This window comes from Mesoplodon densirostris, chromosome 11 (assembly GCF_025265405.1).
Source record: "Mesoplodon densirostris isolate mMesDen1 chromosome 11, mMesDen1 primary haplotype, whole genome shotgun sequence".
Lineage (NCBI taxonomy): Eukaryota > Metazoa > Chordata > Mammalia > Artiodactyla > Ziphiidae > Mesoplodon > Mesoplodon densirostris.
In genome coordinates this window covers 56,678,082-56,702,103 of record NC_082671.1, presented here as the reverse complement: position 1 = coordinate 56,702,103, position 24,022 = coordinate 56,678,082, and the positions used below count along the sequence as shown (strand labels likewise).

At 37.4% G+C, this 24,022-nt stretch overlaps 1 protein-coding gene across 2 annotated transcripts in view; it reads right to left on the bottom strand.

Moving 5' to 3' along the window:
- Positions 1-9,631: 9,631 nt before the first annotated feature.
- The window catches only part of YAF2 (YY1 associated factor 2), a 65,477-nt gene continuing 51,086 nt past the window's right edge, over positions 9,632-24,022 (bottom strand). For both annotated transcript variants that reach the window (XM_060112598.1, XM_060112599.1), the window contains 2 exons: positions 11,203-11,355; positions 9,632-10,412 (listed from right to left, as the gene is read on the bottom strand). In XM_060112598.1, coding sequence (XP_059968581.1) covers positions 10,175-10,412; positions 11,203-11,355 — 391 coding nt within the window. In that variant the 3' untranslated portion in view covers positions 9,632-10,174. The remainder of the gene's footprint in view (positions 10,413-11,202; positions 11,356-24,022) is intronic.

Below are 24,022 nucleotides of genomic sequence, written 5' to 3'. Positions count from 1 at the left end.
CCTTTAGCTTTCCATTTCTTTTCCCTCTTTCTCAGCCATATTTTCACTCCATTCATTTATTGAACATTTCCAAAGCATGTGCCAAGCACTGCGTGAGTAACTTGGGGTGCAAAGACGCCTAGTTGGGGCATGGGGGTGGGACAGTGAATACTTGTAAGTGCAATACGACCATACAGACATTAGGATATAAGCCTGTAAAGGTGTGGGCACACATACAAAATGGAGCAATCAGTTCTGCCTGCGGGCATGGTTAAGAGACACTTCATAATGTTAAAATGAAACACAGACGCCAGATTTGAAAATTCCCTGAGCGAACAAAACCAGTTAGTCATACAAGCAAAGCTTAATTTAGCTTATTTTGCGGGATAAGAGGTTAGCTTGACCTGGGTCACTTTTTGCTTATGCATGTGAAAATCATAAGCAGACCTTAAATAGTTCCCGAAAATTGGTATGAGGTAACCACTAACCAATTCCCTTTCATTTAAGAAAAGTCTAGTAGGGGTGGGCAAAATGGGTGAAGCAGGGGTGACTTACCTGATGGTACAGTGGCTAAGACTCTGCACTCCCAATGCAGGGGGCCCGGGTTGGATCCCTGGTCAGAGAACTAGACCCCGCATGACTCCACTAAAGATCCCACACACGACTAGGAAGATCACGTGTGCCACAACTAAGACCCGGAGCAGCCAAATAATTTTTTTTTTTTTAAATGGGTGAAGAGGGTCAACTGTATGGTGATGGATGATAATTAGACTTGTGGTGGTGATGACTTTGCGGAGTATATAGGTGTTGAATTATAATGCTGTACACTTGAAACTTATATAATAAAAAATAATTTAAAAAAAGAAAGAAAAGCAGTTGAATACTCAATGTTTGAAGTTTACACTGCAAAAAAATGAAAAGAAAGGAAAAGAGAAAATTATAATATTTTAACCAGTCACTGTAAAGAATACACACTCACAGTCTTCACAGAATATACCCCTGAGCCTCATTCCATATTTTGGTTTGAGTGCTCCCAGTTTGCTGTCTTTTTGGTGTACACACAATAAGCATTTACTAATAACTATGTAAGTGACTCATAGGTTTTACTTCTGTTTTTTGTGAACTTTTGACTGTGGCAATAGTAGCCCTAGAGTCTAGGGTGTGGTAAGAGAAGTAATTCCAGGCCGAGGAATCAGGCTCTTGGGTCAGGGAGCTGTGAGAAGTTTGATATCACCAGTTAAGTGAATGCAAAAGAGGAGAGGATGAGCTATAAGACTAGAGGTTGAAGGGGCCAGATATCGGAACGCCTTATTTAGTACACCAAGGAGTTTGAACATAATCTGGCAAGGGGTTTGAACGTAAAATGGTGAACCATTGAAAGGTTTTTAAATTAGGAAATAACATGATCACATTTGTCTTTTGGAGAGCAGGTTCTGGCTGCAGTGTAGAGGCTGGGACAGATTGAGATTGGAGCCAGAAAGCAGCTACAGTGCCAAAAAGTGAGGGAAAGGAGGCTTTAAACACACACACACACACACACACACTCTCTCTCTCTCTCTCTCTTCATGGAGTAAAATCATGCTGTTAAACTGTACAAATCGCAGTTGGAGCTTTGAAGAGTTTGGCCATGAGAAACAAGATAGGGAAATGCTGTATAATTAGTGGTAGTTCTTCATTTGGAATCCCTACACCAAATAAGTGCTGGCTCTGTGACCATGGGAAAGTCACTGAACAAATTTAAGCCTCAGTTTCTTACCCTATAAGGATTAAATTTCTTGCCTTACTTGACAAAAAATGAAAACTAGCATGCTATCAAGCTGTGAATAGAATGAAAACATAACACTTATTCATTCAATAAACATTTATTGAATATATTCTACATGCCAGACAAGGGGCTATTCTGTACTGCCCCCAAAACTGGAGACAGGCAAGTAAAAACCACGACAATATGAAGTTAATCCTTTCACTACACCTTACAATTCTTAGAGAAATAAAGATAAACTTAATGAGGTACAAAGATGGATAACAAAAGCATTTATAAGAACAGAAAATAGATTTTCAAAGAGAAAACTAAAGGATATGGTACCAAGAAACTAGAGTAAGAGCTAGCACTCAAAGTACGTTTAATTTAAAGAGATGCTAACTACAATTGCTTCTATTTCAACAAACTAAATTTAATGAAAATAAAGAATAATTTAATGACCCAGAGATTATTAAAGTACTAGAATGGCAGTATTCATTTCTGTGACAATATATGAGAAGAGCATATCCGGAAGAACAATCATCCATTTACTTGACATCAGGGTTCTGGACCATATCATCCCTTTACGTTCCTTTTAATCCTGTAATTAAAAAGGAAATTCTGTTGAAGAAATATGTAAGGCATTCCAAAAATAGAAATGATTTTTGTACTACCCACACACTGTCCCAACTGGTTATCCTGGAGTATAAGGAGCTGTGTGAATACTTCTGATCATTTCCAGGATTCACACATTTTGATATTCCTAAAATTAATTGTAAATTATTGAAAATATTTTTTTGCCATAATGGTTAGGCATTTCTTTCACTTACTGTGTGTATGTATGTGTTCTTAAGTCTATTTTTTCATCTCTAGACCACCCTCTTAATTCTCTAGTGACAGGCTGGCTACATCCAAATTTTTAATCAATATTGATCTTCCCTTCATTCTGTCAAAAAAGGTAAATTTAGGTGGACAAAAAGAAATTTAAAAGTAGCAACATTAGTTGTTTAAATTATGGAGATAGAGACCTTCTCCATGACCTGGAAAACTCTCGGATTCAGGATAATCCAAATCTCAACAATCGTATATTCAAAAGATTAATCTTGATTTTTCATATGGCTCCTAGTACATGCTGAATATATGGTAGACATTCAATTAATGAGTTTTGGGGGTTTTTTTAATGTCTTTTCCAAGACACTCTAGAGCAAATTTAGGTCCTGCTCAGCATTTCCTTCCCAATTCTACCTTTCAGTACTTCTTAAAAAAAAAAAAAAAAAAAGACATCCTGTGGGGGAAAAGGTAAATTCTATACCTTTTCATAGTAAAGTTCAAAAGACTTTTTAAGATAATTTCCACTTTATAAAGGTCTATGCATAATCTAACTTAATCCTGATAACAATTATACTTTATTCTTTTAACAAACAAGGAACCTGAAATTCAGAGAAATTTGTTAACCACATGGCTAATAATGAAGATCCATAATTCAAACGGAAATCTTTGAGGACCCAAAGTGCATGTTTGTTTTTTCCCTTATACCATGCTATCTCACTGTGAAAAAATAAATGCTAAACTGAGTGATGCAAATTAAAAGTAAAAGCAAAAAAGAAAAAAAGATGTTATATGAAAATCTCTTAGATTGGTCTTGGGGATTAAAACAAGTTAAACTTGCAATCACAGAAATACAAATCACGGGGTTTCCCTGGTGGCGCAGTGGTTAAGAATCCGCCGCGGGGGATGGGGGTTCGAGCCCTGGTGCGGGAAGATCCCACATGCTGTGGAGCAACTAAGCCCCTGCGCCACAACTACTGAAGCCCGGGTGCCTAGAGCCTGTGCTCTGCAACAAGAGAAGCCACCGCAATAAGAAGCCTGTGCACCGCAACGAAGAGTAGCCCCCGCTCTCCGGCAACTAGAGAAAGCCTGCATGCAGCAACAAAGACCCAATGCAGCCATAAGTAAATACATTTATATTAAAAAAAAAGAAATACAAATCAGATTAGTTGCAGAGCACAAAGAATCAGAAATTCACACTAAAAGTGAAAATCATTCTCTCCTCTTGTTGGCCTCTAGTGAAACTTCTTCATTTTTCACAGTCCATTTCCTAGAGACCTTGTTGGGCTGGAGGAAAAAGTTGGAAAAGTATGTTGTCAGTTGAAGCAAAGAGTATTTCATTTTAAGTGTTCATTCAGACTAGTAAATGTGGGAAAAGGGTAGGGTAAGGGGGAAGACGAAAGAGTAAACTGATCCTCTTCATGCTCAAAAAACTCAGCTATAGATCGTAAGATTAGAAAAAAAGTGGCAGTGGAAAACTAAGTGGGGACACCTTAACTCCTAATAATCCTAGAATTCAGCTAGTATTTCCATCCACAAAGGAGAGAGATTATGAAGCGGGCAGAGTGGGGAGGGAAAGAATGAATATCCTATGGACCATCCTTACATTTCTCCCTGGTTCAATCTTCAGGAACCCTCCATTCCCATTAATAGATTATAACCTATTATTGTTCTTTTTAAAAAATACTGTCAGTGAAATTAAAAGCTGGATTTACAGGGAAATTTAGTCATGGGGAAAATTAGAATTAAAACATATATGCACAAGTTCACCAAAACCTGCCATCAATCAAGGTCATGATTATAATATTAAGTAACAGATAAGTCTCTGGACCCAGATTCCCCAAAATTGAAAAATGAAAATAATTAAGAATTCTGATACTATTACACTTCAGAAATACAGTACTTAGTTGAAAAATAAAATCAGAATTCTTGTTATCTATATTCCTTTCTGTATAGAAGTTACATCCTAAATAGTCCTATGTTATGTTTGGTTTTTCTTTTTTTAAAAATATTAATAGGTTTTATTATTAATAGGTTTCATATGTTGAAATGGTTTTTCTTTTCACATGTCTGTATTTTATTTTTAATAAAGTAAAAAAAATTCTTTTTCTTTCTAATTAAGTTAAAGTGTCCCTTAAATTACTTATCTTATCCTATACTGGAAACATCATAGGCTTTTACATTTTCTCTTATTAAAGACCAAAAGCTACCTCTTGGACCTAAGGCCAGATCACTGTTTTTTAATTCTGAAAACAGCCTACTTTTCTTTTTCTTTTTAATGCTTTCACTACATTTTTGTCCTTTAGGAGTCTTCTTCTCCCAAACTGGTTTTATACAGTATCCCAACTCTTCTCAATCTTGCTGACTCCAAGTGAACACAGGCTAATTTCATTGTTGCTATTAGTCTGAATTAAAAGAGGTTAGTGAAAATAATACATATACAAAGTCTAAATTAGTAAATCTTGGTACCCAGTTTAGTTTCTGAATTCTCTCGATAAAAGAGTTAATGAATATATGAAGATGAGATGGTAGCTTTCATCCACATTCCCTACTTCCAGGTAAGTCAGAAGATCCAGGTTTACCTGCATGTAATTCAAGACCTGCCAAACTTGTGTATTATTTCCACTCCTCAGGAATTCCAGTTGGATCCATTTTACTGGATCCTTGCACTGAAAATTTCACATTGGGGCTTATCCTCACAACTAAAATAAAGCAGTTTTTTTGAAATTTTTAAAAAAAGTATTACTATTTAGCCTTATGTACAAAAGAGATTTGAGGAACTTTATAAGAACACAAGGAAAAACGTAAGTAGATAAAAATTGTAGTTAGATGAAGTTAAAAATGTACTTAGATGAAGAATAACAAGTTCGAATATGGATATGCAGATGACTGAGTTCTACATAATTATTAAAAGTATGCCTAATTTTAATCTGAGATTTCCCACAACTAAAGCAAAAACTGAGGACAATCGATGATTTGCATTGTTCACAAGAAAAAGGTAAACTGATTTCTCAGGTTGCAGTAAAGCTTTTCCTGAAACAGGTCTGAATAAATTTCCTCATTTGGATTCTGAGTGATGTAATGTTTCCTCAATATCCTCACAAAACGGCAACAGGAGACCTCATTCAGCTGTTCACTAATTTTTAAAAATTAGTATAGGAAAATGATAATCTCACATTACATGCCTTAAAGTCTTTAACTTTTGAAAATTCAAACTGGAGTAATGAAATGGTAGCTGGCTAAAATTACTAGTGACACTCAACATTATCAGCTGCAACTATCAAGATGAGATCCTAACATCTCCACTGTGGACTTACAGTGGATACTCAGGCCAAGCTGAATTTTCTAGGGGGAAAAAAAAAAAAAGAAAAAAAAAAAACGGTGGCAAGCACTCCCTCTTGTTACTTCTGTATCTTATATGCATTTTTATTGTTGAAATGATGGCATTTGTATTTACAGATCTCTCCTCTAAGATGTGAGTTCCACATCTTTGTCCTCTTTGCAACCAACCCCCAGACCAGTGCCTAGCACACAAAACATACTCAATAAAGGTTCACTGAATTCAAAACTGACAAAGAAAATCTAGATCAGGAAAATACTGAAAGTATTACAGCAGTCAAATAGCTACTACAGTCTACAATTCCTACTGATGGGGAGGAATGAAATCACCACTGAAAAACAATTCAGAACATGAAACATGTCCCAGAGAACTAAAAGCTTTCAGAGCTCTACTTGACTTTTCTATGTAAGTACCTAGTCTTATTGTGGCATTTCATATGCTCCAGAATTGGCCCATTCCACAAAGGCTGGAATATCAGCACTGGCTAAACACAAAGCCACATTAAAAACATAACATTTAAATTATCTGGGCTAGCAGGGCTGTGCATTCAGGAAGGTTAAGTGTTCATATAATTCAAGGTAGATCTCTATGACAACTTCTAAAAATGAACTGGTTTTGAAGAAAATCATTTTGTAGTGATTACACATATTGCTGCTCTAGTAAACAGTCTACTAAACACAACTGAAAACTTAATGACTGAGTCATTACAAAGATGATTTATCATAGCATGTTTTTAAAATTTTCTCAAGAGACCGAGATGCTATACATTCTATTTGTTCTCTCTCTCCCTTCTGAGCGATTCTTCTCTATCATCGACTACATCACAATGCCCCATTTTCTAATTTCTGCTACTATCTTTGCTTTTTCTCCTTCCTCCTCCCTCATTTTTTTCCCATTTCTATCCTTCCTTGCCTTTGTTATTAGGGCTTCTTTTTCATCACTCTCAATAGCCAGGGAGGGTGTTCTTTTCCTTCTGCTTTCACAAATGATCAGTCACATCCTGTATTCTGCAATCTTCACTGTCTCTTGAGTCTACTCAGCTATTTTTGTCACTGATGACTTTTCTACACTTCAGTTTTTCTACATTTCAGTTGTTCCAGACACCTGAAGGTGCCTGTGGTTGAAGAGGGGAGCCAGTGCTAGCAAGTCGATTATGATTATGATTTATGATTACCCTTCTTACACACACATTCACTCTTCTGTTTGCACTTAATTTTCAAAGTACAGTACAGAAATTTCTATCAATGGCCCAGTTCCTACTTCAGGTCTTCAAAAGATTCCAGAAAAGAGATGTGGCAGACCAAGAAAATAAGTAAAATAAGGGTTTCAGTGGGAACTAAAACGTCTAGACCACTCAGCATGAACGTATATAATATGAATAAACTATATTCTTTTCAGGCAATAAGAACTTCTTTCTAAAAGAAGGGTAATAAATGTTATCAACTTAGAAAAGCAAAGGTTTTTCTTCCTTTTTTAATGTTCTCACTTCGTCTACAGTCATCACTATAATTTTAGGAAAGCATTTAATAAAAATAAAACCTTTAAGTTACTAAGTCAACTATTTCTACTGTGTAATATAAAAGGTTTAAGAATATGTATTCTTGTATGCCTCAAATTATATCTTCACTCTTACTTATATCAAAATAAGCTAATAAACTCTGAAAAACATCCAAATGCTCTTTTTGTATAGAATTTGGCTAAAAGAACCCACTATTAAAACCATAGGGTAAATTGATGAACCAGAGCTAAAAATATACCCTAAGCCCAGGCTCTGAATCTTTTTGCATATTTTAACATTAGGTGTATTTATGGAATTTGAGTCTGTTTCCTGGTTTGGAAGTGTATTTGAGGTAGGGTGAAATGAAGACAGTTAAAGATAACTGTGATTAATGAAAGGAAAACAAAATATCAAAGTAGCCAACTCAGCTCATTTCTCCTGTCTCATACTGCATTCCATCAGGTTCCTTAATTATAGAAAAGACAGCTGGTCTGGATCAGAGCAAACATCTGATGTAAAAAATTCAGTTTAACCTACAGAACACAATTCCTTTCGGGCATCCAAGAAGGCATGGAAACAATTTTTGTTACGAAAAAAATTATGTTTCTGTAATGGGATTTTACCTATAAAGATAGTAAAGGCTCACATTTACTGAGCATAGAGTATGTGTCAGGTAGTTGTTAAGAATTTTATATGGATTGACATTTAATTCTCCCAACAACCCTATGAGTTAGATATGATTACCATTATCCCTGTTTAATAGACGGGAAATGATCTTGAATGACTTACTCAAGCTCACTTAGGTTCTACAACAGAGATTCAAATGCCAGCCATCAGTTAGCATTCTCAAATTCCATGCTGTCTCCCTACTATTTAGAAAGATGACTATGCCCCGTTCAGGTAAAATCCCATCTTCTGTCAGATTTTTCTCTCTTGCAGTCCATTTAAAATATATCCAGAAAGTATTTGATCATCATCATAAGACCCAGTACCTCCAAAGAGTAATTTTGACTTAAAAATTAGAATATTTTCCCTATTACAGTTAGTACTTGTAGTTTTTACTATGTCTAAAAATGAATATATATGTATATATATATAAAACATTTGGAACATGTGAAAAAGAATAAAATAAGAGAAAAAAATTTTCATGTTTTAAAAGAACATACCAGTCATTTGGGGTTCCACTGAAAGTATCTTAAAAACAAATAAAATTCTTTCATTTAACAACACTAAAGAATGAGGTATATAAATGTTTTAATCACAGACTTTTACTGTATGCAATTAACTGTATTCCACAACTTGCATCTTACAAAAAAGACAGTACCATTGTGCCTGTAAAAAGTACTGCAATTAAACAGAAAATTACATTACCACATGAAACCACCAAATATCACAACTGTCAGGGTCTACAGTTTTATTTCTTCCTTCAAATGCTATCATGATGTTTTTATGTGATATTCTGTAACCAAGTTATGATTTAAAGTTCATTTATAGTTCAAAAGTCTCCTACAGGTGAATACATATTAAACAAATGGCTAAGAGAAAGCAGGAGACCCTAGAATTTAAGTACTGTGTGGTTTCTAAGTTGGATTTTTAGAAACAACAAAAAACACTTTTATTAGTTGTAAACAAAAATGCAAAATCTGTAGTCATAAAAATATTTTATTGGTAAATTTACATAATAGTAAGTGGGGCTGTAAATACTTTTTAAATTTTAGGATACTGATAAATGCATAAACTGGCAATTGTTTCTGAAAATAGGGTACTATAATTTTTATAAGAATTGTTATATTTAATAAGAGGCCAATTAAACTGATTAAAGATTAGTTATTTCTCAGTTCTGTGCAACAGTTCCCATTTCTGTATTAATTAGATTCACACTTCTATGACCCTGGATAAGTTTGGGGCAAGGAAACAGTGATAAAACTATTAAGTTAAAGCTTTTCCAAAACTGCAGCTTTCAAAATATGACAGGTTTCTTCTCTTCTGTTTTTGCCAAATGCTTATAATTACTTGAATTTTAATGTTCTATATAATACAGAAAATACCAGTGTTCAATGACAATAGCACTAAATCTGAATTATAAAGCCAAGTAATCAATGTTTTATTGTTTACTAGTCTGCTAGTAAACATTACAATAAATGAATGTTTTGAATGATAAGCAAAACCCCCCCCCCCAAAACAGATAAAACCTAAAACATAATTCAGGAACAATAATTTAGTAAAATGTGTCAAAAACATTGGCAATGGTTCATACAAATTCTTTATTTAATAACAATCTTCCTATTTAACCACACCAAGTACCAGCAGGTGTATTTAAGAGGATAACCATTAAGAAAATTCTGTTGTATCAACAGCTGATTAAGTTGATTTTTGACTTGTATACATATAACTATTTGTTTCACAATTCTCAAATAATACATATTTAGGCAGCTTGCACTATGTTATAAAAATTTAAATTCGTTACATGCCAATAGTAGAGAATTCAAGAATTATGTGTTAGAATTCACTAAACTAAAAGTGAAAATAGACTTACCAATAACACTGCATAATGAGTAATTCAACCACATTTTCATGGCACCTTTAACTGTGGAGACCAAAATGTTAAGTCTGGAAATGTTTGGTAGGCATAGACTGCAATAAAATCTAACAAATTTCTATTTTATGTAAAATGCAAATTATGGATTGTGCATGAATATGTTTGTCATGAAAATGTGGTACTTCTTGGCATAATCTGTGTATTTGCATGGTATGACAGAAGTGACTAGGAAATTGGAGAAAATAAACTTTAATGAGATTCTCCGTTCAATGATGAGGCTTCTCCTCTGGGTGAAGATGACCTGGACATTCCCCTCTCTGTGTTATCAGAACTGGAGCCACTCTGACTGTGTTGATCTGCAGAAGCAGCACTAGATGCGGGCGGTGACTTCGTTTTCTCCTTAAAGTCTGTAATAATGACTGTCAGATCTCCAACGGTAACTTCCAAATGTTGAGCACTACTCCGATCCACATTTTTCAATCTTGGCCTAAACACAAAAGATGATAAAATTTTAAACTAGCTTTTCTCTCTACCAACTTTCTGAGCATGTAATGCATATTAAATTAGGTAAAAATAACAAAACAAATACATCTATCTTTAAAGCTCTATATTCATGTGTAACTAGCCACAAAAATATAATTAAATGTTTGAAATCATTAACATTGATCAAGCCAATCATTCCTGAATCTTCCTCAACATGACAAAAAACTCTGGGAGTAATGTTCTCTTAAATGTGCTTTTATAGCTTTATCATAATTCTGCAGACAGCTTATCAATTTTACTAAAATAAATGTTTTAGAACAGCAGTGATATAGCTGAATCACAGAGGAAGCTGACAACAGCTAAGGTTGAGTTATATGCAGGGCTGTTACTCCACTGACGTGCACTTATGTAAGAGCGTCATGACTGTCTGTTCTGCCTGGACCCATGACCATTTTGATTGGTTAAAGCTCATGCAAGTATCTGTTCAGTATTGTGAACATCACTCCTGGCTTTATGAGTGAAAAACAAACATTTCAAACACAAATGTCTTGTAATCTAGTAAAACAAAAACAAAAACAAAAAACAGCAAGTGTCCTCACACTTAAGCTTGTATTTGTGGCCTCTGTGTTTAATTTCTAATATACCTTCAACTAAGAAAAACACTTTCATGATATAGTAAAAGAGATGAAATCTTTTATTTCTACTTTATATACTTTATATATTGATGTTAAAAGACAATATTAAATGGTTAATTTTATTACGTCAGAAGTGCCATTAAAACACTCTAAATTTACCTGGTTTTCTTATGACTGTTCTTTTTGCTAGTTGTTTCCTTTTCACTTTTTTCTTTTTCTACTTTATCTTTTTTCTCTTTCTTTGACTGTGTAGGGGGCACAAACTGCTGAGTAACCTGCTGTGCAACCAACTGGGAGACAGGCCGAGGTTTCCTGTGTGCATGTTAAAAAGAAAGTTTTTTTTATTACTATAATTTAAGAAAGTATTTTTTATGCGAGAATAGCTCAAATTATGAGAATAGATATATGATCTCACATATAAAAATTTCTCATATGTAAGGTAATTCAGATGTGCAATTTAACAGATATATATATATATACACACACATACATTACTGTCTTTCCTATCCAACAAAAATAGAACTATAATAACAGTTAAAAGTTATAGCCCAAGATATATAGTCAAACCATTAAAATATAACTGTTACATAAATCGACACGAAAATTATTAAAAATGTATATCGAACTGTGCTTATGGGGAAGCACACATATAAATAAACACAAATTTTAAAAATTAAACTTGAAAGTTCACACTGAAATAAAAGTTAAATTTATCCCTCTTCTCTCAGAGAAGGAAATACCTCACCATCTGTTACAATGGCTATTCTTTTCTTTAAAATCTTTCATTTGTTCACTGAATAAATATTTGAGTGTCAAAATTTCTCACTTCTTACTGCTCAAATCTTTGAGGTTCCTTATGCATCCAGCCACAATTTCACTGTGGTTTTTTGACCTTGGAGATCTGTCCAGTCCTTTGAGACTTGCCTAACTTACTCACTTACTCAATAGAAAAACATTTATTGAGAACCTACTGCAGAAACTGTACTGAGATAGATGAAATGTTGCCTGACTACAATCTTTGGTACCAGTTGTCACTTTTGGTACCAGTTGTCACTTTTGGTACAAGTTGTCACTCTATTAGCCCAGGGTCAAGGATGCCTCCAGCTTTATGGTAGAACGTGGACAGCTGAGGTCAAGATTCAAAGTAAATGGTCTCTAAGTTCTTAAAATGAGAGAGAGAGAAAGACAATTGAGGAGGGAAAAAAGGTGGGAAGGAAAAAGCAAAGAAGAGTAAGATAAAAATACATTTAAAAAAATACATTTTAACAGATGGTCTATAAACAACTGTAATCTATTGCCTGGAAAATCCTGACCCTACTTTGGTCAGTAGAGTTATTAAAAAATCTTTTCCTTTGTTTCTCTAAAGCAAGACAAAATAGAAAGCAAAGAGAAAATACTGCATAATCTAGGATTCAAAGCTGCAAGGAGGAATCCTTTGAAGGAGGAAATAGGAAACGCAGTAAATAAAACATCTTAATAGACGGGTACTGAATTTTGTTTAGAACCTACAGAGTCTGAGATACAGGAAGGATATCCAGGAAAGATGTCCAATACACAGTTTAAAAAGCAGGACTGACACAGATACCAGGGTCAATGATGTAAATTAAGAGTTATACAAATGAAAATGATATTGAAAGCATGGTAATTAATGGCTGAGCTTGTTAAGGAAATGAACTTAAAAAAAAAAAAGGACTAAAGTAGTGATTCTCAAATTTAAGGTACATCAGGATTACTGGGAAGTCTCGTCTAGCTTGCTTAGCTCTGTTCCCAGGGTTCTTATTCAGGCCTATTTAAAATTTGCATTTCTAAATAGCTTCCAAGTTAAGGGGAAGCCTGTGGTCCAGCCACCACACTTAGCAGAGAAGCTTGAAGAAGTGCAATATATTGATACTATTGCAGCATAAAGTTTGAGATGGAGAGCAGGGAGTGGCAGAGAAAAAAAAAACAAAACGCTGGACAGGTAGGAAGGAACCCGACAATGAAAAGCGAAGGAGTCTGATTTACCTTTAAAAGACAGCAGATCACTGAAGAAATTCAGACTTGAATTTTACAAAGATTACTGGTAGCAGTCTGGAGGGGAAAGGTAGCACAGAGGCAGGGAAAGCTGCTTTAATAGATCAGGTAAGAATAAAAAGGGCTTGAACTAAAAGGAAGCAGCAGTGAGGTTATTTAAAGACAGGCTGAAGAAGCAGAATCAAGGGGACGTGGTGACGAATTAAACGTGCCTTTCTCACTTCTCAACCAAAAAATATTCCTTTAGCAAAACATACAGAAATTCTTGTTTGTCCTCATGTAACCAACGTTCTGTGGATGAAATCAAACAAAAAATAAAGTCTTAGATGTTGATAAATGTTATGGAAAAAAATAATAAAGTAAGGAATAGAGGGAGTGTTAAGGAAGGAGTTACTGTCTGTTTCCTCATCTAGGATATACACTCCACAAGGAAAGGGATGGCTTCAGGTTTACACACCACTGGATAACTAGTACCTAGCACAGTACTGAAAAAATACTAGATATTTAATATTCGTTGAAAAATGAATGAATGATAAAATCAGGTTTAATGAGGAACGAAGATGTTTTAAAAGACAAGGAATACTGTCTCGATGCTTACTCACGGGCCAGGATCAACCACTCACTACACAGACGTAAACAAGCAGTGAAAAGTAAGAGCATCAAGAATTAATTCCTCTTTTAATTATGCTGGAATATGGAAAGAGAAAGAAAGTTCAAAGGTGTGACAGGTTGTGAAAAGGTTTGGTTAGACTAGTGCCTGGTGAACAGTGAGTCACCTAAAATTAAGAGTCACTCCAAGCTATACAATGGAATTGAGGGGTAGTCATCATTTGTCTCCTAAGGTATTATGGGTCTCTGAATGTCTTCCTGCCATAACAAATGAAGGTTTGACAACATCCTTTATTATAGTTTGTACTGTCGTTCCCTTCGTCCCAAAATTTAATGCAAAATGAATTTATAAAAATGTTAAACTAAACTACAAGAAAATTGCAAACATTAAAATAAATTTACATTCTAGAGTAGAAATCCTGAAATTCCTAGCAATAAATTGACATTAATTATTTAGAGGCCATTATCACTAACTTAAGATATATAATAATTTATATTCTCTTTATTTAGTGCTGCCTTTTTTAAGTAAAATTGAGTATTTTTCTAGGTTTTTCTAGATTCATTAATAACCTCAGTACTCAGTGCTGTTTTTCCCATAAGATGTAAATGTCTTAATCATGGATTCTCTGATCATGAAGCTTTTTAGGAATACAACGATTGTGTTGTGGATAGGTACAGAATATTTTTAAAACATTATCAATCACTCCCCCACCCCTCCAGCATTTGTCTCCAAGTTGGTGCCCATCAATTATGTGACACAGTTCCTCAATCACTCCCACTTTTATGTGAGAGAAGGGATAATCCTAATTCCCCAGCTTCATGGATCTTACAACTGCTGCCAAGTCTTTTTCATATTTAACAGGTTTTCTCTCTCCAGAATCTTCCTAGAATCATTTTCCCTTTTTATATGGCCCATAAATCTGAAAATGAGGGAACGCCCTGGTGGTGCAGTGGTTAAGAATCCACCTGCCAATGCAGGGGACATGGGTTCAATCCCTGGCCCGGGGAAGATCCTACATGCTGCAGAGCAATTAAGCCCGTGCACCACAACTACTGAGCCTGTGCTCTAGAGGCCACGAGCCGCAACTACTGAGCCCGTGTGCCACAACTACTGAAGCCCATGCAGCTAGAGCCCGTGCCCTGTAACAAGAGAAGCCACCGCAATGAGAAGCCCGTGCACCGCAGCAGAGAGCAGATCCTGCTCGCTGCAACTAGAGGAAGCCTGTGTGTAGCAACGAAGACCTGATGCAGCCAAAAATTTAAAAAAAAAAAATCTGAAAATGAAAGCATATCAGTACAGCATGATTTGCTCCATGAAACCACGAGGAGAGTTAAATAAATTAACATCTTTTAAGATTTATTTACTTATTTATTTTTGGCTGTGTTGGGTCTTTGTTGCTACATGAGGGCTTTCTCTAGGTGCAGCGAGTGGGGGCTACTCTTCGTTGCAGTGCGCAGCACAGGCTTCTCATTGTAGAGCATCAGCTCTAGGTGTGCGGGCTTCAGCAGTTGCAGCACGTAGGCTCAGTAGTTGCAGCATGTAGGCCCTAGAGCACAGGCTCAGTAGTTGCGGCGCACGGGCTTAGTTGCTCCACAGCATGTGGGTTCTTCTCGGACCAGGGCTCGAATCCATGTCCCCTGCATTGGCAGGTGGATTCTTAACCACTGCCCCACCTGGGAAGTCCCTAAATTAACATTTTGAAACAAGTTATGAATCTAGAATTCTTCTCAGTGGTAAGAACAAAATACTCAGTAAATGTACACTCTCTTACAAGGTAAAAACCAATACAGAAAGAACAATTAGCTGACCTGGTCAGGTGAGAGACTGCAGTCTGGAGACAAACTAGAAGACTACCACTTCATACTATAAACGATGGTGCTGGTCATGTTGGGTTTGCGGATTTTATAAAATTTAAGCAAAGGTGTCCCTGGGGCAAGTGGAAATGTGAGACTAGTGTTCTGATAAGCAACCAGTAATTTCTGTATGTGGCATTGTTTGTGGTTGATTTTGTTAGTTTTTAATCACCAACAAATTTTCTATAGTGGTTCTCTTCTGCCTCAAGAAAAATATTATTTTTGTTTTTCAGTAGTTGTTATGTCTCTCTCTCTCTTTTTATCCTAAATTTTCCTAAATGTGTAGTAATTCATTCTTTTTTCACTTAAAGATAACGACTTTGCTCTTCTCTTCTAGGATTATTTGATCTGGTTCAACTTTGGGAGAAAAGAAGCACAAAATATGTGTTTCCATGTAGCTTAACTATTGAAATAAAGTTCTCTGCTGCTCTCTAACGGCCTGAATGAGTTTTAAAGATTCTTCAACAAAGGCAGGAGGAACACAGCTTATGACGATCTTTGTACCCTATCATAAAGTGACTCACCTTCACCATGCTCTATTAAAAAGAAAGCCCTCCTAGCTCTAGGGATCTTAAAAAAGTTTAACCGTGATCCTTTTTCTACTTAGTGAGAAAAATCTAGAGGATAGTAGGGAATTTTAGAGGTGGGAGATAGTTAACTTAGGATATAAGGGGCAGGGTATTATTTACAAGGTGTGCCTTTTTTATGTTCAGCGATTTATCATTCATGATTTTGACAGTACACCTACAATGCTAAAGGTTCTGCGATAAGGAGGACAAAAAGGTCATCCAGTGCTATCCAGACATATCCCAACTGCACTCTATTGTCATCTACTTGTTCACATACGTCATTATTAGCTGTAACTTGTAAAATATGGTGTTCCAAAATTTTGAGATCCCTATGTGTCCCTACGTATCCTTCATAAATAGCTCAAACAGACTGTCTGTGTAAAGTGTGGCAGGTCTGTTGACTTACTGTGACATGAAAAAAGGGGGGGGACATTTCAACAACCATTTCCGGTTAACTATTATTCATCAGATATAGTTTCTAACTGTGTGTCTGCCCTCCACGCCACAACAAAAATCCTGTATGCTAAATACTATAAGAAAAATGTTTTAAGCTTGATTAACCTCATCACAACAATTTAGCTTTGTCAAGTTGGACAGGCAAAACAAATACGATATAAAACCATTGCTGATTCTTTTCTAAAGGAGGCAGCATTGTTCATGGCTCAGAAAGAGGCAATCTGCTTCCCAACACTAAAATATACATAGTAAATTGAAGCAGCATAAATCTCAATGAGTTAAAAGGCTGAACTAAACCCAAATCTGTTGTGAGTCTGCTAATACACTAACAAAAGTCCAAAAATCTAACCAAGGAAGATTTTTATAAGCAAGCCCCCGGTTTGACAGATGTATTACACACTTAACACGTGTCAGGCACTAGATAAGGTGCCGGAGACTCACCATGAACAAAACAGACACAGTGCTCGCCCTCACAGAGTTTGCTTAGTGCATGGGATAGAAGCCACACAAAAGGAAACAAACTAAATAAAAGTAACTTTTGTCAGAAGCCCTAAGAAGGAAAAAACGGTGTGCTGTGATTTTAAAAATTAGACAGAGGACTTACTACAGGGTGGAAAGCACTTTAGTTCATGTTTAAACTGTCAGCACACCAAGTAAAACAGCCATCACCATGGGCTGCCACCCCCCTTTTAAGTCATTTTATGAATAATTTACAGAAATAAGAAACAAAGGAACAATTAATATTAAAAATTTTAATAAGACTTTACAGTGTAGTTAAACCCAATTTTTTATTCCATTTGAAGGTATATAGACCTGATATAGATTAATGTAACTAATTCCTCATCAGCTGTTAGGCCTAATCCTAGGAACATATCTAATCTTGTAAACAGTGAGTGATTCCTGATTTCAAATATATCTCTAACAGACTGTGGCTTATCTTTACTTCCACTTCTTGCACTTGCATCATCAAAACACTTTACTTTGAAAACCCTGATGGCTCACAATTTTTTGAAAAGGGGACAGCCATTCCTTGTTCCAAAATTATCAAACATTGCCATTTCCAGACTAGGTATACATCCCTACCCTTCAGCATCTGTCCACTTATGAATCGTATCAAATAAATTTTGATGCCAAATATCAGTGAAGGTGAAAGAAATCCATCACTTGTCCTAATCCTAGGATAAAACAAAGATGGTTCAGGTTCACGGTCACAAAATACTGCATGATAAAGTCCTTTCTGTTGAATGACTATTCACCTCGTGAGAAACCATATTCCCTTCTTAAGTTCTTTAAGATACATTGTTCACGTAACGATTCTTGACTTTGCGGAAATACTCGTTCAGGATATTCTCATTTGAAGGTTCAGAGAGCTCTAGCACCATGCAGCCTACAAAGCGTTAACAAGCATGAAGGGCTGTAAGTTACTCAGCGTGAACTCCCTGGATTTCTCCTCCCCAGGCCCTGGGAAGTGCTTTCTATGGCCTGGCCTTCTCAATGTATCTTCCCTTCCCAGGACTTCTGAGGTAGATCTTATCTGATAGATCCATTTTTGAGATTTTGTGATGAAGAATCAGAAGGAAAGGAAGTTAGGAAGAACCGCTGAAACAGGGTTTGCTTTGTTGTGGGGCCTGGAGAGGTGTGAGGAGTGTGACTTGGGGGCCAAACTCCTCCGGGAGGGCAGAGGTGGAAGAGGGAAAATGATGGCCAAAACGTGTTGCTGGCGCTACGTGACTTTTTTCAACGGCTTTGAGAAATACAAATAAAGGATCTGCTACTTTATTTTGAAATGGTAAAAAAAAAAAAAGTGAATTAATCTACAAAATAAATTAATGAGCTTTAGTGGTCGTCTTCCTTCTGTGCACGTTGATATTTGGTGCATAGGACACTTTTATTTAATGGGTTTTTTAATATTTTAAAAAGAAATGTGCATCACATATCTGTGGAACCCCTGCAGCAGCTCTGCAAAGTCGTGGTCTTCTACACTCTTCTGCAATGCTGTTGATCTTTTTATGGCTGTGTTCTATTTCCCCATCTGGACTCTAACCCCTACGTGGGAAAAGATCACATCTTGCCTGTTTCTGTATCCCCAACACCTAGTACAGTAGATCTTACAGGTATTAGATGCTCAATAAATGTCTCTTAATATTAACAATTATAAATACCAGTTAAATATGATGCATAAATACAACTATAAATCAATTGTGTCAACCCCTGATTTAACTAGGTGCCAACTTTCAAGGATTCACTGTCTTGAAAAATTTGCTGATGTCATTTTGCTTTTGAGCCATTTACTTCCTTTTTCATGAAAATAAATGAAGGGCTTAAGGTATGACTGCTTTCCATAAAAACTGATTACTGAATCAAAGGATAAAAGAGGCCTTTCTAAGTGGTTCTCCCCACCTCCAAACAATGAAATAATCTACTCTGATAAAACCAGCACTATCTGACTTACCAGCAAAACTCAAATGTTACCTACACTAGTGATACTCAATGCTTTCTGTTATTGTTTCTGCAGTAGAATCACCATGCAAATAAAATCTTACGAGGAATCTCAGTGTAGAAAACTGAAAACTAACTTCTATTGAAGCTGATGTGGAGACTCCACAGCCCCCATCCGCTCAGTGCTCATCCGTGCATCTCCCAGTTAGCCCTGAGGTGTGGCTCTGAGAAAAACAATTCAAAATATGCTGATCCAAGGTATTCACACTAAACTAATTAAATTTACACCTCAGGTTCAATGCACTCTTTCTTGTCACTTGCCTTAGTTTGCTTATAGAATGCAGTGAATAGTATCCTTCAACATTTCAAGAGTCTATGTTGAGTATTTTGAAGAGTTCTTACTCCAAGGTCTACATACATTTAATTTTCAACATCAAACACTTCCGCAGACGCCCAGAACACAATTTTCCCTAAACTCCTGGGAGGTGGTGGCAGGAGAGACTTGATTCCTTGGCAGCTACAGAGATACTTTCTGGTAAGTACAGACAAAACAGATGACTACATCAGCTTTATACAAACTAGGTTAGAGAGCTCAGCAATTAAGTCTCTGAAAAATCCCTCAAATCATTGAACAACATCACAGTCCACTTCATTTGAAAGACTAAGGACATGCTCCAGAGCTACAAACAGGTCATACTCAACCTTTCCTTCCCCTTAGCCAAATAAAAATCAAGTCCTTTCACTTCTTCTTCCATATGACTGGAACAGTTCCCCTCATCATTCCCAGGAGCACTGCTCTCGCCTAACCTGACAGCCACCTCTGCGCTACCTCACTTGCCTCCTTGTCTCCTCCCCTCCAATCCAGGGTTACTCTTCCTTACATTCATTTATTTAACAAACATTTACTAAGCACTTACTACGTTCAAACCACTGTTCTAAGCACTGAGGAGAGAGTACTGAACAAAACTTTTATTGTGCTCTGTTTATTTATTATGGGGTGGCCTTGATTCTTATTTCAGAGAAAACAGAAGCTATTTAATTAACATTTCTACAAGCTGCCATCCGTGCCCATACACTCTAACTTCCCTCTCCGTATTCCTATTTAAGGTTCCTATTTAAGGCCATGACTCTATATGCCAACTGGATCCCTTCTCCAGGACACCACTCCTGCTACTGGCCTCTTGCTCTCCTGCTCCAACCATATTTCCTTCTCTAAGTTATTCCTGTCAGCATACAGACACATTATGATAGTTCTTACCTTAAAAGAAAAAAAAAAGAAAACCCATCCCTACTTCCACATCCCCTTCTAGCACTGCCCCATTTCTTTGTTCTCTTTTCCACAATAAGCATCAAATGATTTGTCTATACTTACTTTCCTCCCTTCTTTCATGGGCTCACCTCAATCAGGTTTTTGCCCTGACTGGACATTCTACCAAAAGTATTTCTTTCAAGGTCATCAACAATCACTTTACCATATCCATTAGTCAACTGTAACTCACATCTCGCTTGGTCTTTTCAAGCCATATTTTACAGAGTTTACCATGCTTTCCCTCCTGCAAAACTATCTTCACGAGCCTCTAGAACACCACACTCTTTCGTTTTTCTCCTGCCTCACCTGCTATTCTTTTTTTTTTTTTTTTTTAATTTATTTTTGGCTGTGGTGGGTCTGCATTGCTGTGCGCGGGCTTTCTCTAATTGCGGCGAGCGGGGGTTACTCTTTGGTGCAGTACGCGGGCTTCTCATTGTGGTGGCTTCTCTTGTTGCGGAGCACCAGCTCTAGGCACATGGCCTTCAGTAGTTACAGCACACGGGCTCAGTAGTTATGGCGCACAGGCTTCAGTAGTTGTGGTGTGCAGGCTCAGTAGTTGTGGCTAGCAGGTTCTAGGGCACAGGCTCAGTAGTTGTGGCGCATGGGCTTAGTTGCTCCGTGGCATGTGGGATCTTCCCGGGTCAAGGATCAAACCCATGTCCCCTGCATTGGCAGGTGGATTCTTAACCACTGTGCCACCAGTGAAGTCCCACCTGCTATTCTTTTACAGTCTTATCTACTGGTTCCTTCCTCTCCTTCCCAATTTCTAAACTTTGGAGGGGCCAGGGCTTAGTCTTCAGGTATCTCTTTTATCTACACTAACCCTCTAGGACAGGCTACTCAAAGTACGGTCCATCAGTCCAACTGAGGGTATCAGTACCTGGGAGCCTCATAGAAATACAAGTTCTCAGAACTTGCCCCAACTACGGGTATTTTTACACAAGCAAAAGCTTGAGAAATGGCTGAGCTAGGTGCTCTCATTCAATCCTTGGCTTTAAATACCATCTGTACAATGGTTCTCAGCCTTGGCTCCACGTTAGAATTAACCTGTGTTGCTTTTTAAAAATAATTACACCTAGGGGGCTTCCCTGGCTTCCCTGGTGGTGCAGTGGTTGAGAGTCTGCCTGCCGATGCAGGGGACATGGGTTCGTGCCCCGGTCCGGGAACATCCCACATGCCGCGGAGCGGCTGGGCCCGTGAGCCATGGCTGCTGAGCCTGCACGTCCGGAGCCTGTGCTCTGCAACGGGAGAGGCCACAACAGTGAGAGGCCAGCGTACTGCAAAAAAAAAAAAAAAATAATAATAATAATAATTACACCTAGGAAAAAAGAACTTAAATTTTGCTAAATCTTATAAACTAGATATTTAAACTGAAATTAATAAATTGAACATTAATTTTAATAATGAAAATAGTGTCTGAATAATCTTTTCTGGGCATAAAAGTTTTCCTCAAGGACATACATACACGCACACACACACATACAAAACCCCTCATGTTGAAACATATGAAAAAATGTGATCCATACGATCTAGCTATTCCACTCTAAGGTATTTATCCAGAGAAGGAAATACATGACTACACAAAGACTTGTACACAAATGTTCACAGCAGCTTTATTTGTAGTGGCCCAAAACTGAAAACAACCCAAATGTTCATCAACAGCTGAATAAAGAAAGAAGTTCATACAATGGAATACTACTCAGCAACAGAAAGGAATGAAGTACTGATACATGCAACAACATAGGTGAGTATCAAAACAATTATGCTTAACGAAGCCACATAGAAGAGTACACACTGTAAGATTTCATTTACAGAATTCTAGAAAATGCAAACTAATCTACACAGAAAGCAGATCAGTAGTTGCCTAGTGACTGAAGATGGGAGGGAGGGAGGGATAGTAGGGAAGAACTGAAAAGGGGTACAAAGAAACTTCTGGTGATGATGGGTATGTTCACTACCTTAACTGTGGTGACGGTTTCACGGATGTATTCATCTGTCAAAACTTATCAAATTGTACACTTTGTGCATAGTATATCGTATGTCAATAATACCTCAATAAAAGCTGTTTAAAAAAATGTTTAACCTAACCACTAATCAAATTAAAACAGGAATACCTGAGCCCCACCCCCACGTTAAACAAGAATATACAGGGGTGGGACCAGGCTCAGAAATTTTTTGAAAATTCCCAAGCTGATTATAAAGTGTAACCAAGGTTGAAAACTACTGATCTATACGCTACTCCAAAATTTGCATCACCAGCCCCAGTGTCTCCCCTGCAAAACTCCAGACTTACATAACCAACTGCCTACTTACATCTTCATCTGGATATTCAGTAGCAACTCAAAATAACTTATAATTTTGATTGCTCCCTCCTCCCATTCTTCCATTCTTTGACAGTCTTCCTATCTTAATAAATAGAACTCCATTTTTTCAGTTGCTTTGACCAAACACTTAAGACACAGTATTTCATTCCCCACTTTCTCTCATACCCACATCTAATTCACCAGCAATTTCCCTCCACTCTACCTTCAAAATATGTCTAGAATTGGATGATTTCACACTACTCCCACTGATAACCACTCTTGCAATAGTTATAAAGGTAACTATCGTCCCTGACTCCTCAACTGTTTTGCTACAGACTATTCTCCCACAAAGCAGCCAGTTGATCCTTCTAGGTATAAATCAAATTATACCACTCCTCTCCTAAAACAGTTCAATGGGTTCCTCCTCCCCACCCAAACCCCTTCCCTAGTTATACTCTGGCAACCAGGGTATATGGCAACTCAGAAGAAAATCCAAAGTTCTTGCTCTAGACTGCAGCCCTACATGATTGAGTCCCTCTTCCTACCTCATCTCCTATACTCCCCGCTCTGGAACCCTCTGTTCCTGCAGTCTTAGTTGGCCAGGGCTGCCATAACAAGATACTGTAGAGTGGGTGGCTGAAAGAACAGAAATTTATTTGCTCGCAGTTCTGAAGACTAGAAAGTCCAACATCAAGGTAGGTCGGTGTTCAGCTTCTGGTGCCGAGTGCTCTCCTCCTGGCTTGCAGAAGGCCTCCTCACTGCTCCTCACATGGCAGACAGAGGGAGAGAGATCTTTTTCCTCTTCTTAAAAGGTCACCAATCCTATCCCATTAGGACCTCATCCTTATGACCTCATTTAACTTGCATTGCCTCCTAAAAGCCCTATCTCTAAATACAGTCACACTGGGGATTAGGGCTTCAATATACAGTGGGAGGTGGTGGGGGGCAGTATGTGTGTGTGTGCACAGTGTAGTCCACAGCACCCAACCTAATTGGCCTGTGCCTGCCTGGGCGTTTCCCCTGTCATCTCCTCTGCCTACTCACTCCCTCACTTCTTCCATGTCTCTGTACACATGCCAACGGTTAGGGAAGTCCCTCCTAACCTGACATAAAGTAGCACTCTCCTCTCCAACTCTACTCCCCTTCTCTGCCTATTCCTGTCTCCCTCATTATGCTTTCTTTTCTTTTTTTTTTTTTTTTGTGGTATGCGGGCCTCTCACCATTGTGGCCTCTCCCATTGAGGAGCACAGGCTCCGGACGCTCACGGGCCCAGCCGCTCTGCGGCATGTGGGATCTTCCCAGACTGGGGCACGAACCCATGTCCCCTGCATCAGCAGGCGGACTCTCAACCACTGCGCCACCAGGGAGGCCCCTTATTATGCTTTATTTTCTTCAAAGCATTTGTTTTTACTTACCAAATTACGCTT